At 50.3% G+C, this 11,742-nt stretch overlaps 3 protein-coding genes across 3 annotated transcripts; all 3 read left to right on the forward strand.

Moving 5' to 3' along the window:
- Nucleotides 1–336: 336 nt before the first annotated feature.
- On the forward strand, nt 337–2,310 carry BC939DRAFT_498773 (uncharacterized protein; the record flags this gene model as incomplete). The annotated part of the gene is made up of 4 exons (XM_051559862.1): nt 337–354; nt 464–524; nt 674–972; nt 1,876–2,310. 4 exons carry the CDS (start codon nt 337–339, stop codon nt 2,308–2,310), a joined length of 813 nt encoding a protein of 270 aa, XP_051417293.1.
- Nucleotides 2,311–8,159: 5,849 nt separating this feature from the next.
- Nucleotides 8,160–8,503, forward strand: BC939DRAFT_436681 (uncharacterized protein; the record flags this gene model as incomplete). The annotated part of the gene is made up of 2 exons (XM_051553604.1): nt 8,160–8,218; nt 8,342–8,503. The coding sequence occupies 2 exons, from the start codon at nt 8,160–8,162 to the stop codon at nt 8,472–8,474; spliced, it is 192 nt and encodes a 63-aa protein (XP_051417294.1). The 3' UTR covers nt 8,475–8,503.
- A 2,077-nt stretch (nt 8,504–10,580) lies between these two features.
- BC939DRAFT_472902 (uncharacterized protein) lies at nt 10,581–11,739 on the forward strand (the record flags this gene model as incomplete). The annotated part of the gene is made up of 4 exons (XM_051558312.1): nt 10,581–10,700; nt 10,945–11,099; nt 11,172–11,231; nt 11,334–11,739. The coding sequence occupies 4 exons, from the start codon at nt 10,581–10,583 to the stop codon at nt 11,737–11,739; spliced, it is 741 nt and encodes a 246-aa protein (XP_051417295.1).
- Between the last annotated feature and the right edge of the window lie 3 nt (nt 11,740–11,742).

Below are 11,742 nucleotides of genomic sequence, written 5' to 3' on the forward strand. Positions count from 1 at the left end.
AGATGGCTTCATTCACATGTCGGAAGCTCCTGGTACTCAGGAGGGTGGGCAAGCGCGTATACGATCAAGCACGGTTTCCGCACATTCGCGAGCATTTGAGCATACTGGCACGACACCATATGCTGTTACGTGACGAGGATATGCGCAACCTGATGCTGTCCGACGTCTTTAGCGTTCAAACGCGGGCATAACGTCCCTAGATCGGCCCTGGCTTTAGGGATTGTCTTCTCTCTACCAAGAGGAAAGACCAACCAGCGCGGAGTCAATATGTACTCAATAGTATATTGCCACCGGAACTTTGTTCGCTGTACAGTTGCCGCCGCATTTGGATAGTGCATGCTTGAGCGTTTTCAAGTAAGCATCCGATTGTATCAGTCCAGTAAATGCCATGCTTTATTTCAAGCTTTGCGCCATGTTGCTAACTCATTCTGACCATTCCATGTTATTAATTTTCCCCGGGTAGAGAACGAGCTCGTTCCTAACTTCTCTGACGCAGATGATTGGCACTCTATCCAAGTCCTCAGGTCGGTCGGAACTCTACAGAAGATTCTCAATAACCGAACAAAGGCGATTACAAACCAAGCCTAGAACGATATCGCTGTGCGGGTCATGCGCGCCTGCTGAGTGTACTCTCTCAAAGTCACTCACGCCGGACGTCATGCTGGAACGTCAGAGGCATACCACCTCGGCTTGGACCTTGACCATATCCGTCACCTCGGCCGCTGGAGTACGGTCCAGATGAAGTCCTATTATGCTCCCAAGTTGCCTACGATCGGAGCGTTCTGCATGGCTCGTTTCAGGAAAGACGAACCATACTTTATTGAGCGCGATCTAGTGACGCCGCCATTACAGCTCCGGCGCCTTATCTTTCCATGGATCGAGGATACCTTTGTGAATGACGAGGGTCTATCGTGGAAGACGCCGTCCTGGATCGAAGAGTGCGACAAGGAGATGTTGGGAGCAGACCCAGATGTTAGTACAGAGCGACGCCCGTTTTGTTCCTGCCGAGCAAACGATCTTGAACAAGAGCATGTCAACCAAATCTGACAATAGCGCGCTGGTCGACCGCGTTGGGTTCCTTAAGGTACTTGTTCGCTTGCGGCGTGTTATCCTTCAGGATACTGGCTTGTATTTGAAGCCGAACGCGAATGATCAAACTACAAACGAACAAACAAACGAACAAGCAAACGAACAAACAAATGAACAAACAAACGAGCAAAGAGAGGAGGACAAGTGAGAGACGCATAGATTAGGAGGGAGGAGGCAACGAGGGAAGAAAGGAAAGGACTGTCGTGGGGACACGCGCGTCAGGGCATACAGCAACAGCACACTCAAACTAGACACAATGCCAAAAAGCGGAAAAGGCAAGGAAAGAGCATGGCGAGACGGTGGATTTCCTGCGCAGAAGCAATTCACTTGGCACAAACTAAGGTTTGACTGTAATTTCGTAAGGTCGCGCACCAAGGGTCCGGCATAACAAACAATGACAGGGTCTGAGCATCAAAGTGGCTGTGCTGCAGTGTCCCGCTTATGGCCCAGCGCCTAGACTTCAGGGACAACTGGGCATTAAAAAACGCCTTCCCGCCGTGGAGAAGGCGGGGAAGGAACGCGTCTTGGCGTCATAAGCGACAATGGCTCATTCTGCACAGATGATATGCGACAGACGGGGTTCTGTATACATAAGTCTCGCCTGCCTCTGGAGCTCGTATATCTCTCTTCTTGTCTCTGCTCTACTCTTTTTTCTTCCGGACATTCTCCTTGCATCTTTTCCTCTTTCCCTTCTCTCCTCCCCTCATATCTTCAACATCGTTCAACTCTAAGCATTTTTTTTTTCATCCCACTCGTAGCTCGTCTTTTTTACATCCCATACTTCAGCATCAACTCTGGGGCACAAAAGATATTAATCACAGCACACAATGGCATTCCGATCCCGTACATCTCTCTACTTCTTGCTCCTCGCCATCCTCGCCCTCTTCGTCCTCGTGGACACTCACTCGCACGTCGAAGCCCTCCCGACCTGAAAGCGCGCCGCTCCGCAGGACATCGCCTCTGCTCCTGCCTCGACATCGTCATCGTCGACAAATCTCCACAACGGAACCGCCACCGCCCCACGAAAGAGCCCACGAAATCAGCGTCAAGAAGAAAAAAGAACGCGGTGGTGAGGAGGAACCCGTTCTTGATCCAGAACCTCGAAGGGGCGGGCATGATGCGACACATTCGGATTTGGTGCGAGCATTGGGAGTCGTGTCTCAACCTGTCGTGGCGGAGAGACGGAAGAGAAGGCGCGAGGCCAAGGCGAGGAAGGTCTAGGAACTAGAAACGATGTACGCGGAGGCGGAGTACGTATATAAAATGCGTAATGCGCACTGTAGATCTTGAGCGCAAAAGATTGTCTTGTATATGTGTATATGTATATAAATGGATTGCATAGCCAGGTTTTCGTGCTGTTGCTAAAAGAAAGGATGCCCAACGACCCTCCTCTCCTCACTTTGTCCAAAAGGCAAAGTAATGTATATATATTTTTACATATGGGCTTTTTCATATCTTCAAACGTCTTCCATGTCCTGGACTGGATTATGTTGTGACACACAACACTTGTGGGACATCCACTCGCGATTCCGGAATAAATGAAGCAAATTAGTTCAGGGTGCATGTCCCATCCTTAATTAACGGAGGATGAGAAGGGCAGAAAAGGATGTTGTTCTTCCGAAAAGATCTAAAGAACAATGAGCTTAATCTCAGCGGATCGTAGCAGCAAGTTTACTCTACTGCTTACAATATTCCGTTCAATAAAAGTCGTCTGCACTGGATTTATTTCTTCCAGCATTTGAAATTAACATTAGCAGGCACCTCATGAAGCATTTCCGCTCCACAAGACGACCCCACATAGTATGATTCAGGACTCGAGGGTCTATTCGTATTTAACTAATTAACTAAAAGTCGGAAAAGGCGGTATTCGTTGCCTCTGGCACGGATTCTGACTTTGAGACGTTCAGCCATAGTCAACATTTATGGGCCCACAATACTCCGTGACCCTAGTTTGATCTCTCCATTGTTCATCGCTTTCGCTCCCACTCTTTGGTTTTTCGAACCTATTGAGTGCTATAATTTGTGCTCTTGGCCATCACTTTTTAAATTTATGAACTTGCCATGGACAAAGACTGCTCTGTATATTGTCTTCAGAAAACGCAATCCATGCACTAAAAGATTGGCAATGAATAAAAGACAAGACACCGTCGCTAATCTCCTATTTGCTCCACCTCCGCGTTTCCAGCAAGCGAAAAGACATTCGCCGAATCGACCGGCTTTGCTGACTGTACAGCGAGAGGATCAGTCGTGGCGAAGATATCGATCATACTGTGGTTTGTTGGTACCTTGAGTTTACGCGCCGCGGACGCCATACTAACTAGCTTTTTGCTTGCCTCGCGGAAGCTCAAAGGCGGAACCGGCTTGACCACAGCGCCGCGCTGCTCTAATAGACGCATATATTTCCTGCTTAAGCCTTGCACGTTCTGGATAGAGGTATTTGACACGATAAGTCTGTCATGCATCGAACTCCAATGCAGGCGCACCTGATAGCGATCCTCCCCTTCTATGACCTGCCATATGCGAACAGACATATCCTCACAGCCGGTTGCGAAATAGGTACCGTTTGGATTAGCGTTCCAGGTGATGCTTGTGATGAATCCATGGAAATCATCAACAACTGCCAAACAATGACCCGAATCCACATCCCACAGCCGCACCGTCCCGTCCCGACTTCCCGAGGCGATCTGCTGGCCGCTAGGCGAATACATCACGCTCGTAACATAGTCGATATGGCCGCTTAAGATGGGACCGGGTGCACCGGTTTGCGCATCCCATAGTCGCACCGTGTTGTCGCTACTGCCCGAGGCGATCTGCTGGCCGCTGGGTGAATACACCACGCTCGTAACACCGCCGGTATGGCCGCTTAAGATGGGACCCGGTTCACCGGTTTGCGCGTCCCACAGTCGCACCGTCGTGTCCCAACTGCCCGAGGCGATTTGCTGGCCGCTAGGCGAATACACCACGCTCGTAACCCATTCGGTATGACCACTCAAGGTGTGGGCTTTTGCCCAAGTCGAAGTGTCATACACGCTGATCGTACCGTCGTCGAGACCTGCCACACAGAACGTCCCATCTGGCGAATACGCGCAGGAAAGCACCCCGCAATCTTCTGAGAGATACGGCCATTCCCTAAACTGCACACCCGCCATCTGTGCATGGCTCAATTTGGCCTGACGCAGCCAAATATTGCGGATATTGACTTTTCTCAAATCTGCCCCTTGTAGCTGAGCAGAATCGAATTGGCCGCCACTCAGGTCTGCTCCTGGAATCTGGATGCCTTTCAGATCTGCACCGTTAAACAGCATCCCAGCTCTGACCAATATTGTGATCGCATTGGCCGCCGCCTTACGTGCCTCTTTGTCGATTTTGGAGCACTCAATCGCTGCGAGCAGCTGTTGCTTGAAGAGAGGTTCCTGTTGGACACGCTCTGCTAAAAAGTGCAGAATTGACGGCTCGTCCACAAAGCATCTCCGTGCCAAGGGCGAATCGAGCACGACCTTTTCAATGGCTGCCGCCGGTTCTTCTACAGCAGTCCGGTTTTCAAAGCTCATCACGGAATGGACGCTCCCTCGACGTTGCAGGGCTTGAGGTAAGGCCGCGCGACTTGCGTTCTCTCCGTCTCGCGGCTCAAACACCGCTCGGGCCAAGCAGTATTCCAGCAGTGATTTATGGATAAACCGGTACTGATTGCCGCTACGCGTCAGAGGACAGGCTTCCAGCAGGAGCTGATTCTCGTCTTCTCGGGAGAAAAACTGTTCCTTCCACGTCTCTTTATCTCGTTTGCGCGAATAGGCCGCCACCGGATTACCTGCCTGATGTTCGTAAATTGCACTGGCCAAGTCCTTGAGAAAATCCATGCCATCCTGAGTAAAGCCTTCGTCGTTCAGCTTCTCAAAGTTTGCCCTCGCTTGAGGGCTCAAGTCTTTGTTCCCAAGCCGCTTCTTGCCGCGCTCTAGCCACTGCTCCACAAACTGGTCATACAATGCGACTCTAGTGACCCAGACGGCCGAGAGATCTTGTCGTTGATCCACTATGCGCGGCAATACCTCCATGGACAGCGTCAACATAAACGGGTTCTTGACCAGATCCTGCAGGCTGGGAATCAGATTGAGAGCCTTCAAGTAGTCCGCCACCTGCCAGAGCGGGCTCGTCGTGGACACATATTTCATTATGTATTCTTGAATTTGATCCATAGAGAATGGTGCAATGACCGCTTCTTGAAACGCTGGCTCTGCTTGGTGATTGCGATCTGCTGGCTGGAACCGATCCCGATAATCGAGCCCAAGGTACTCGCTGCGGCAGCTAATGACCATCTGAGCGCTCCATTCTCCCACCTGGTTCAGTTGGTTGCTCGTGTACAGGTTGTGTGTCTGCTGACTCTCATCATATCCGTCACAAATCAAGATGAATTTGCGGTGGTCTTTCAGCTCTCGGATCTGGGGCTCGGTAAACTCTGCCTTCCGTAGATGTTTGGCGATCAGATCCTGTTCTGGCTTGTCAATTGCGGGTAAGCTGATAAAGAGCGGAATTATGCCTTCCTTTTTCTTATAGGCATCCCACAGGTCACACTCGAGTTGCCGGTTAAAGGTCGACTTGCCTCCACCCGAATCGCCTAGCAGGAGCATCACCTTACGGCAACTGCTCAGGAAGCCTTTAACTTCTTTTGTCAGGTCGAACAGGTTGTCATCGGACGCCTACAAGTTAGCCTTGGCTTGAGGGGGGATGTAAACGGCTCCGCCTCGTTCCTCCAATCCTTGCTTTCTCAGTCGTCTCAGGTCGGCTTCAACATCGGGTTTGTTCTGAACAAGATCAAGCAATGATGACGACGCGATGGTTGATAAGGCAACCTGCAGTCGATGCAAGCTTCGATTTTCCTTTTGGCAATCCTGATAAAGAATCCTTTTCGTCTCATCGCCATCCAATTCCAGCTCTTGCAACAAAGATTCGACACCTACACCATGTATCGCATAGACGAGAATAGAATATAGTACAGCTATTAGTCTCTGCTCGGTGGTGAACTCCATACTTCATGATAAAGCAAGAGCCACTCACGCATCCGTTCATCATACATACTTGGCATAGCTGAGCCAGATGTCGAAGCCAACTGCATAAGAATGTGAAGGATCCATTGCTTGACGAGGGCCTGCTGGCCCCACACTACATCGTTTCGGTATATCTCGCCCAGAAACGCAACAGCACCTTGGCGAGACTCGATGTTCCATAGTGAATTGGCGGCAAGGTCCCCCAGCCGCTGGCATACTCCTAGTTGAAAGGCTAGGTCACGCCGGCAAGGCGCTTCACAGACAAGAGTCTTGAACTTGGCGAGTTGACCGTCTCGAAGCAGTGTGTCTGTCCCGCGCAGTGCTGTATATCAGGCATGTTTCTTGTTGAAGCTGAGACTGACCTTGAGAGATTCCAACAGTCCTTGTCCACTTTCGGCCAGTGCGCTCACACCTTCATAGCCGATTTTCGCCACCTGGATCACCTCTCCCAGTCCCTCCTGAAGATGTCCGAGCCCTGTGATGAAGCCGTTGACGTCCAGGCCTTTTACGGCGCTAACTATCCCCGAGACGCCCTTCAAAACAATTTCAGTGCGCTGCATCGTTGCTTGCCAAGGTGATTCGTTGTCTGGGACACACTGCAGCGCTTGAAAAGCATAGGCAGCCTGGTACACCAAGTAAGGGTCGTTGCTGCTTTGCAGCCCATTCAAATAGACAGAGAGTGGCTCTTGGAGCTCTACACGCTTTAAGTCTGAGATCTTGGTATCGGCCATGGCATCCAGGACATTGGACACTGCAAGCGTGAGACGGCAGATGTGATCTGAAGACTGAGTATGAGTATCCTGTAGGCGGGTGTTGAGGTTGTGCAGGATCGCGACTAGGTCATCCGAGTCGAGGTAGCCCTTGGGAGCGCTTTGGACCAACTGTGCCAGCCCTTCGAGGGACTGCACATCCAGCAGGCTGGACTTGTCAACGCCATCGACAAATAGCATGAGTAGAGAGTGGAAGTATTCCTTTTCAAGAACTGGGGCCAGACACACGACTTCTGCGACAGCCTTAGCATCCTTGAGCTCATCGCGAGCGAATGCCCGGATCACATCTGTCGCCAGCGTCCTGAGTCTCTCTTTCTCCTCTGCATTCCCCTCTGTGAATTTCACCCAATTTCCTGCAGCTGGTTCAAAGACCTCTTCAGGTGACAGCGTCACTTGCAGAAGGCCAAGGCAGTAAGCGAGCTGGGAAGTATTACTGAGTCGCTTATCTGCCTCTGGTAACGCGATCTTGATGGTGGACTGACAGATGTTATCAGGAAAGATATTCTCAGGGACCCGTGCCATGTCGCGGCAGGCACTGTCGGTGGCAGAGAAACTTACAGGACCTGAATCTTTTGTAGGACGCACATGGCTGTTGAAATCAGAGGACAGTCAATAAAGCGAGAGATGCGTTAGGTGCGACGTACGGTATAGCCGGCTAATGCGAACAGGTACAGAGCAAGTTCCTGTTACTTACCCCCACTTTTCTGCCCTGTTGTAGCTGACCTGTGCCATTTCATTATATCCTAAGCTCTCCAGTAGTCTGGCATGCTCGAGACAGGCCCCGACGAATCCATCGCGTAGGGCTTGATCCTCGACGGACAGGGGAGTTGTAAGAGTCTTTTTCGCTGCTCTTTTCATTCGGGATAAAGCAATTTCCCGATCCTTGGTTTTGCGCGCATTCTCCACGTAGATGTTGGTGAGCTCCAGTTCCTTTTGTGGTGAAAGAGTCTTTCGCGAGGACGAAAAAGTTCTGTCAAACATGTTATTTCTCTGAGGGCGTCTCTCCTGTTATCATAGAGCGGATGGCGGCGATATTAGTGACCTTGTGGTTGATCGATATACTTGTGCGAGTAGCCAGTATGCCAGTATACGTACTTACTTGACAGACACCTCAGTAACGCGATGCGAGTCATTAAGTCGCAGTGGACCGGTATATTACAGACGTAGAGGCAGCAGAATGAGCTGTCGTCGTAAATCAAAACATTAATATCCATAGCAGCTGCATGAACCAGATCATATGTGGCTACTCTGTCAAGCGATGGCGCCCTACCTTGGAAGTGTCTATTCGACTCTTGTTTCCTTTGACTGGATGCAGAGGTAGTCCTGAAGATTTATCCTCCTCGTGCCTCCTAGCAGCGATACCAACTGCCCGTTGTGAAGCATGCAGGGTTAATAATCTTATGACATGCCTATAGGCTACTATCGACTGACAAGAAACAGTGCCTCACCTCAACAGGAGTCTGTTTCTCGAGTTCTTTCACCAGCCGAGGAGATGGTCCGTCCCTGTCCAATGTTCTCTACAATTATTTGTTTAAGGCGGTCTGCACACGAACAAGGCAGTCGAGTGGAGTGATATTCGCTTCCCTCGTCAGTTCTAGCAGATTCCTGTGAGCATGAAAGAAGGGATTATTATCCATTGCACATGAATGGCTGTTCTCGTGATCTCGGCCATTCTAGCATTAACACTCTTGGCTCGACTGTGGTTGTTCAGGTACATTCAGGGATGGGACTTTGACAGATAAACTGTGTCTTTGTTACCAATGAGTCGCCGCTGGGCTGTGCTTATTGAGATCGAACAGAAACGTACGGGAGACAGACAGAAGAGCGAGAAAGCAGAGACGTGCGAGAGGCAGACAGAAGAGCGTGAAAAGTTGAGAAAGCTAAGAGGCGGTTCCTGATGGATTAAGGGAGGGAGAATCTGGGAAGAAGGGAAAGTGGGAAAGAGAGGAAAAGAGTGCAAAGACACACATCCATCGTTGCAGCATCCGCCAAACGGAGCCATGTTTGGGGCCCTCGCCCTCGTGTAACGTGTGAGCTCTCGGATGCAAAGGAAAGAAGGAAAACAAACTGAGAATTGTGCAATTAGCCACCGCAATGTTCCTTGCTCATCCTTTCCCGCCGCTTCAGCATCATTCTGACTTTGAGGCGTTCAGCCATAATCCAACAGATGATAGCTTCGGACCATTGCCTGCTCAGGCAGGCACAAATACCAATTATCCGAAGGAGCGGTTCCTCTCGTACTAAGTTCACTTACTATTGCAACAACACCATCAGTGGGGCGAACCTAACCTGTCCTACGACGGTCTAAACCCAGCTCACGCTGCCTATTAGTGGGTGCACAATCCAACGCTTACTGAATTCTGCTTCAGTATGATAGGAAGAGCTGACATCGAAGGATCAAGAAGCAACGTCGCCATGAACGCGTGGCTGCTCTAGTCTGTGTTCCTTCGGTGCTCAGAATTATTTCTTGCATAGACCTCTGCAAGTGTGCTATATTGTAACAGTAGTAGAGCTCCAGCTCAACTCGTGGAGATACAACTTCTTGCACAGTTCATATCTCCTGTAACCGCTGCTGCATTATATATTTTGTAACATGGCCCTCTAAGTGTGCGACATATGCACATATGCCTCTACAGACATGCGACTTACTACACTGACTGGTTGATGCATCCTCAACAGCTGCTTAAAGCTCGACGCTCGATTCAATATATCCTCTTTATCATAGATGTATTAGTAAACGTCGTCCCCCTGAGCAGCGGTTGTTGAGCTCTGGTACTGATGCCGACCCTGACTGGCCATGGTCAACCAGTTGATGCTGCTTAGTAAATACTGGAAGGACTGGTGTCATTCTTGGCAAGCGAGGATGTAGTGAAGATCTTGCTTGCTCAGGAAGAAGGCGATGTGTTCCCTGGTCTCTGGGGGGTCGAGTGGTCAGAGGGACACCTTGGGATGGATCTGGACAGAAGAGGGCGCGGGGGAGGAGGGTAGAAGTGGGGGAGAGACATATGAGAGAGTGCGCGCTTTATACACGGTGGAATAGAAAGCTGGCCACATTAAGATGAGGTTTGCCCTCCATAGGCGCCGCGCAACAGTATCTTTAGGCTTCCTACCGCCCTAAAAGCACTGTCTTGTCCTTATTCTTGCCTCCTCTGTTACATACTTCTCAGCGGGAGCCTACTTTAGGTTCTGCTTTCCTTATGTATCTTCTTCCATGATTGTCTTTTTCATGACTTCCGCTACTTGTTCTAAGGCATTCAAACGACTGGCTCCCTCCTCCAAGGCAGTCGCCCTCAAGGTATAAATACCAACCATTCAAGAAGCTCTCTCGTCAAAAAGTAAATATCTCTTTATTCCCAGGGTATGGTGGCTGTATTCGAGCTTGGAGGCGCTGCTCATGGTGTCGATGCCTTTAACAAATCGGGTTGGCAGGACAGGGATATCAGGATTGAACAATAGACAGCTGCAGTAGAAGCTATGCGGCAGCCTGCCGTTCAGTGCCGCTAGCCTTTTGGGACGACGCGCGGGTAGAGTCCTGGGCTTTGTCGTTTTGCTTTAATGGTGCGTCCATGAGCATCCTTGCTTTATTGCTCGACCTGCTATCACCGATGTCGGTGAATGCTGACAGACTCCTCACAGTCCAAATGATCTTTCACAACTGGTTATGGCCCATCAAGAGAAAATGCATGACCTGTGTACGCAGTTCTTGTCGATCAAAGGCTTTCTTCTCCCTCCCCCACCAGCGCTTTCCTTTTCTTCTGGTCAAACCATCCCCACACACTCTGCTATTCTTTATCAGAATGTAAGTTCCCCATCCATTCAGCTTGTTCGAGTCCAGCAAGCCATAAATGACACCACCCAATAACCAATCTCTGCATTGCCGACCAAGGATCGGAGCAGCTCACGACGTTGGGGGCGAGCAACACTCGCGCGACCGCGCTTTCGCGGCCGACTCTGCAGGGTACGAAGAGTCCAGTGCCTGGTGCAGTGCCGGGGCCTGCAGAAAAAGGCGTTTAATATCTAACAGAACTATGCACTGAACTAAGGATGAGGGCATCTATCAGCAAGAAGACGTTGTTTCTGTCGTCCGTGATCAGCAAGACGTCCTGGTCCCATCAGACGAGCCTCCCTCTTTTTCAGAGGGTACGAGATCAAGACTTGATGTCCCATCCTCAGACGATGGTCTGAAGGATCCTGACCTGTAGGTCGCTCTTTATATCCGGCTCTAAATGACGAGCAATACTTGACTGAACCTATGTTCATCACATGTTAGCACGCATAAACCCGCCCTTGAGGTGGCGAACGAGCCTCGACTGGCGCAAGCACCTCAGACGTGAGTGTATACCGGAGCTTGTTCGCCCGTTTATTTCTTTATTTGTCGTTACGGTTGCTGGGAACTCATTGAACGGCATATGGCCGTCGCTTTTTGCTGCAGGAATGAAATAGTCCAGCCTACTTATAAGCGCGATCCAACGAGTGTGGACGAGCAAGGCGCCGAGCAGACTGCCTCAGACCAGACGCAAGGGCGGGTGACAAACCGGGTTACTCGCAGGGACTTGGTTGCTCATGATCGCAAAAACAGATGCCCTAGCCGCGTCTTCATTTATTCGATCCGAATTAGAGCGGCTCCTCTCTCATACACCACAGCGGCTCCTTACTTTTTCAATGCAGGCCCAATCCACACCACGCCTACTTACAACGTCCTCCTGCTCGGCCAGACGCAAGTCGGGAAGAGCACCTTTGTTCAAGCGGTCAGAAAATATGCAGACCCAAACTGCAAGATCGATTTCCAGACTACACCACGCGATCCGGTTTCTTATGCTCAAAGATCCTTGAAATAAGTC

This window comes from Gamsiella multidivaricata (assembly GCF_025024155.1).
Source record: "Gamsiella multidivaricata strain RSA 2152 chromosome Unknown BC939scaffold_3, whole genome shotgun sequence".
Classification (NCBI taxonomy): Eukaryota; Fungi; Mortierellomycota; class Mortierellomycetes; order Mortierellales; family Mortierellaceae; genus Gamsiella; species Gamsiella multidivaricata.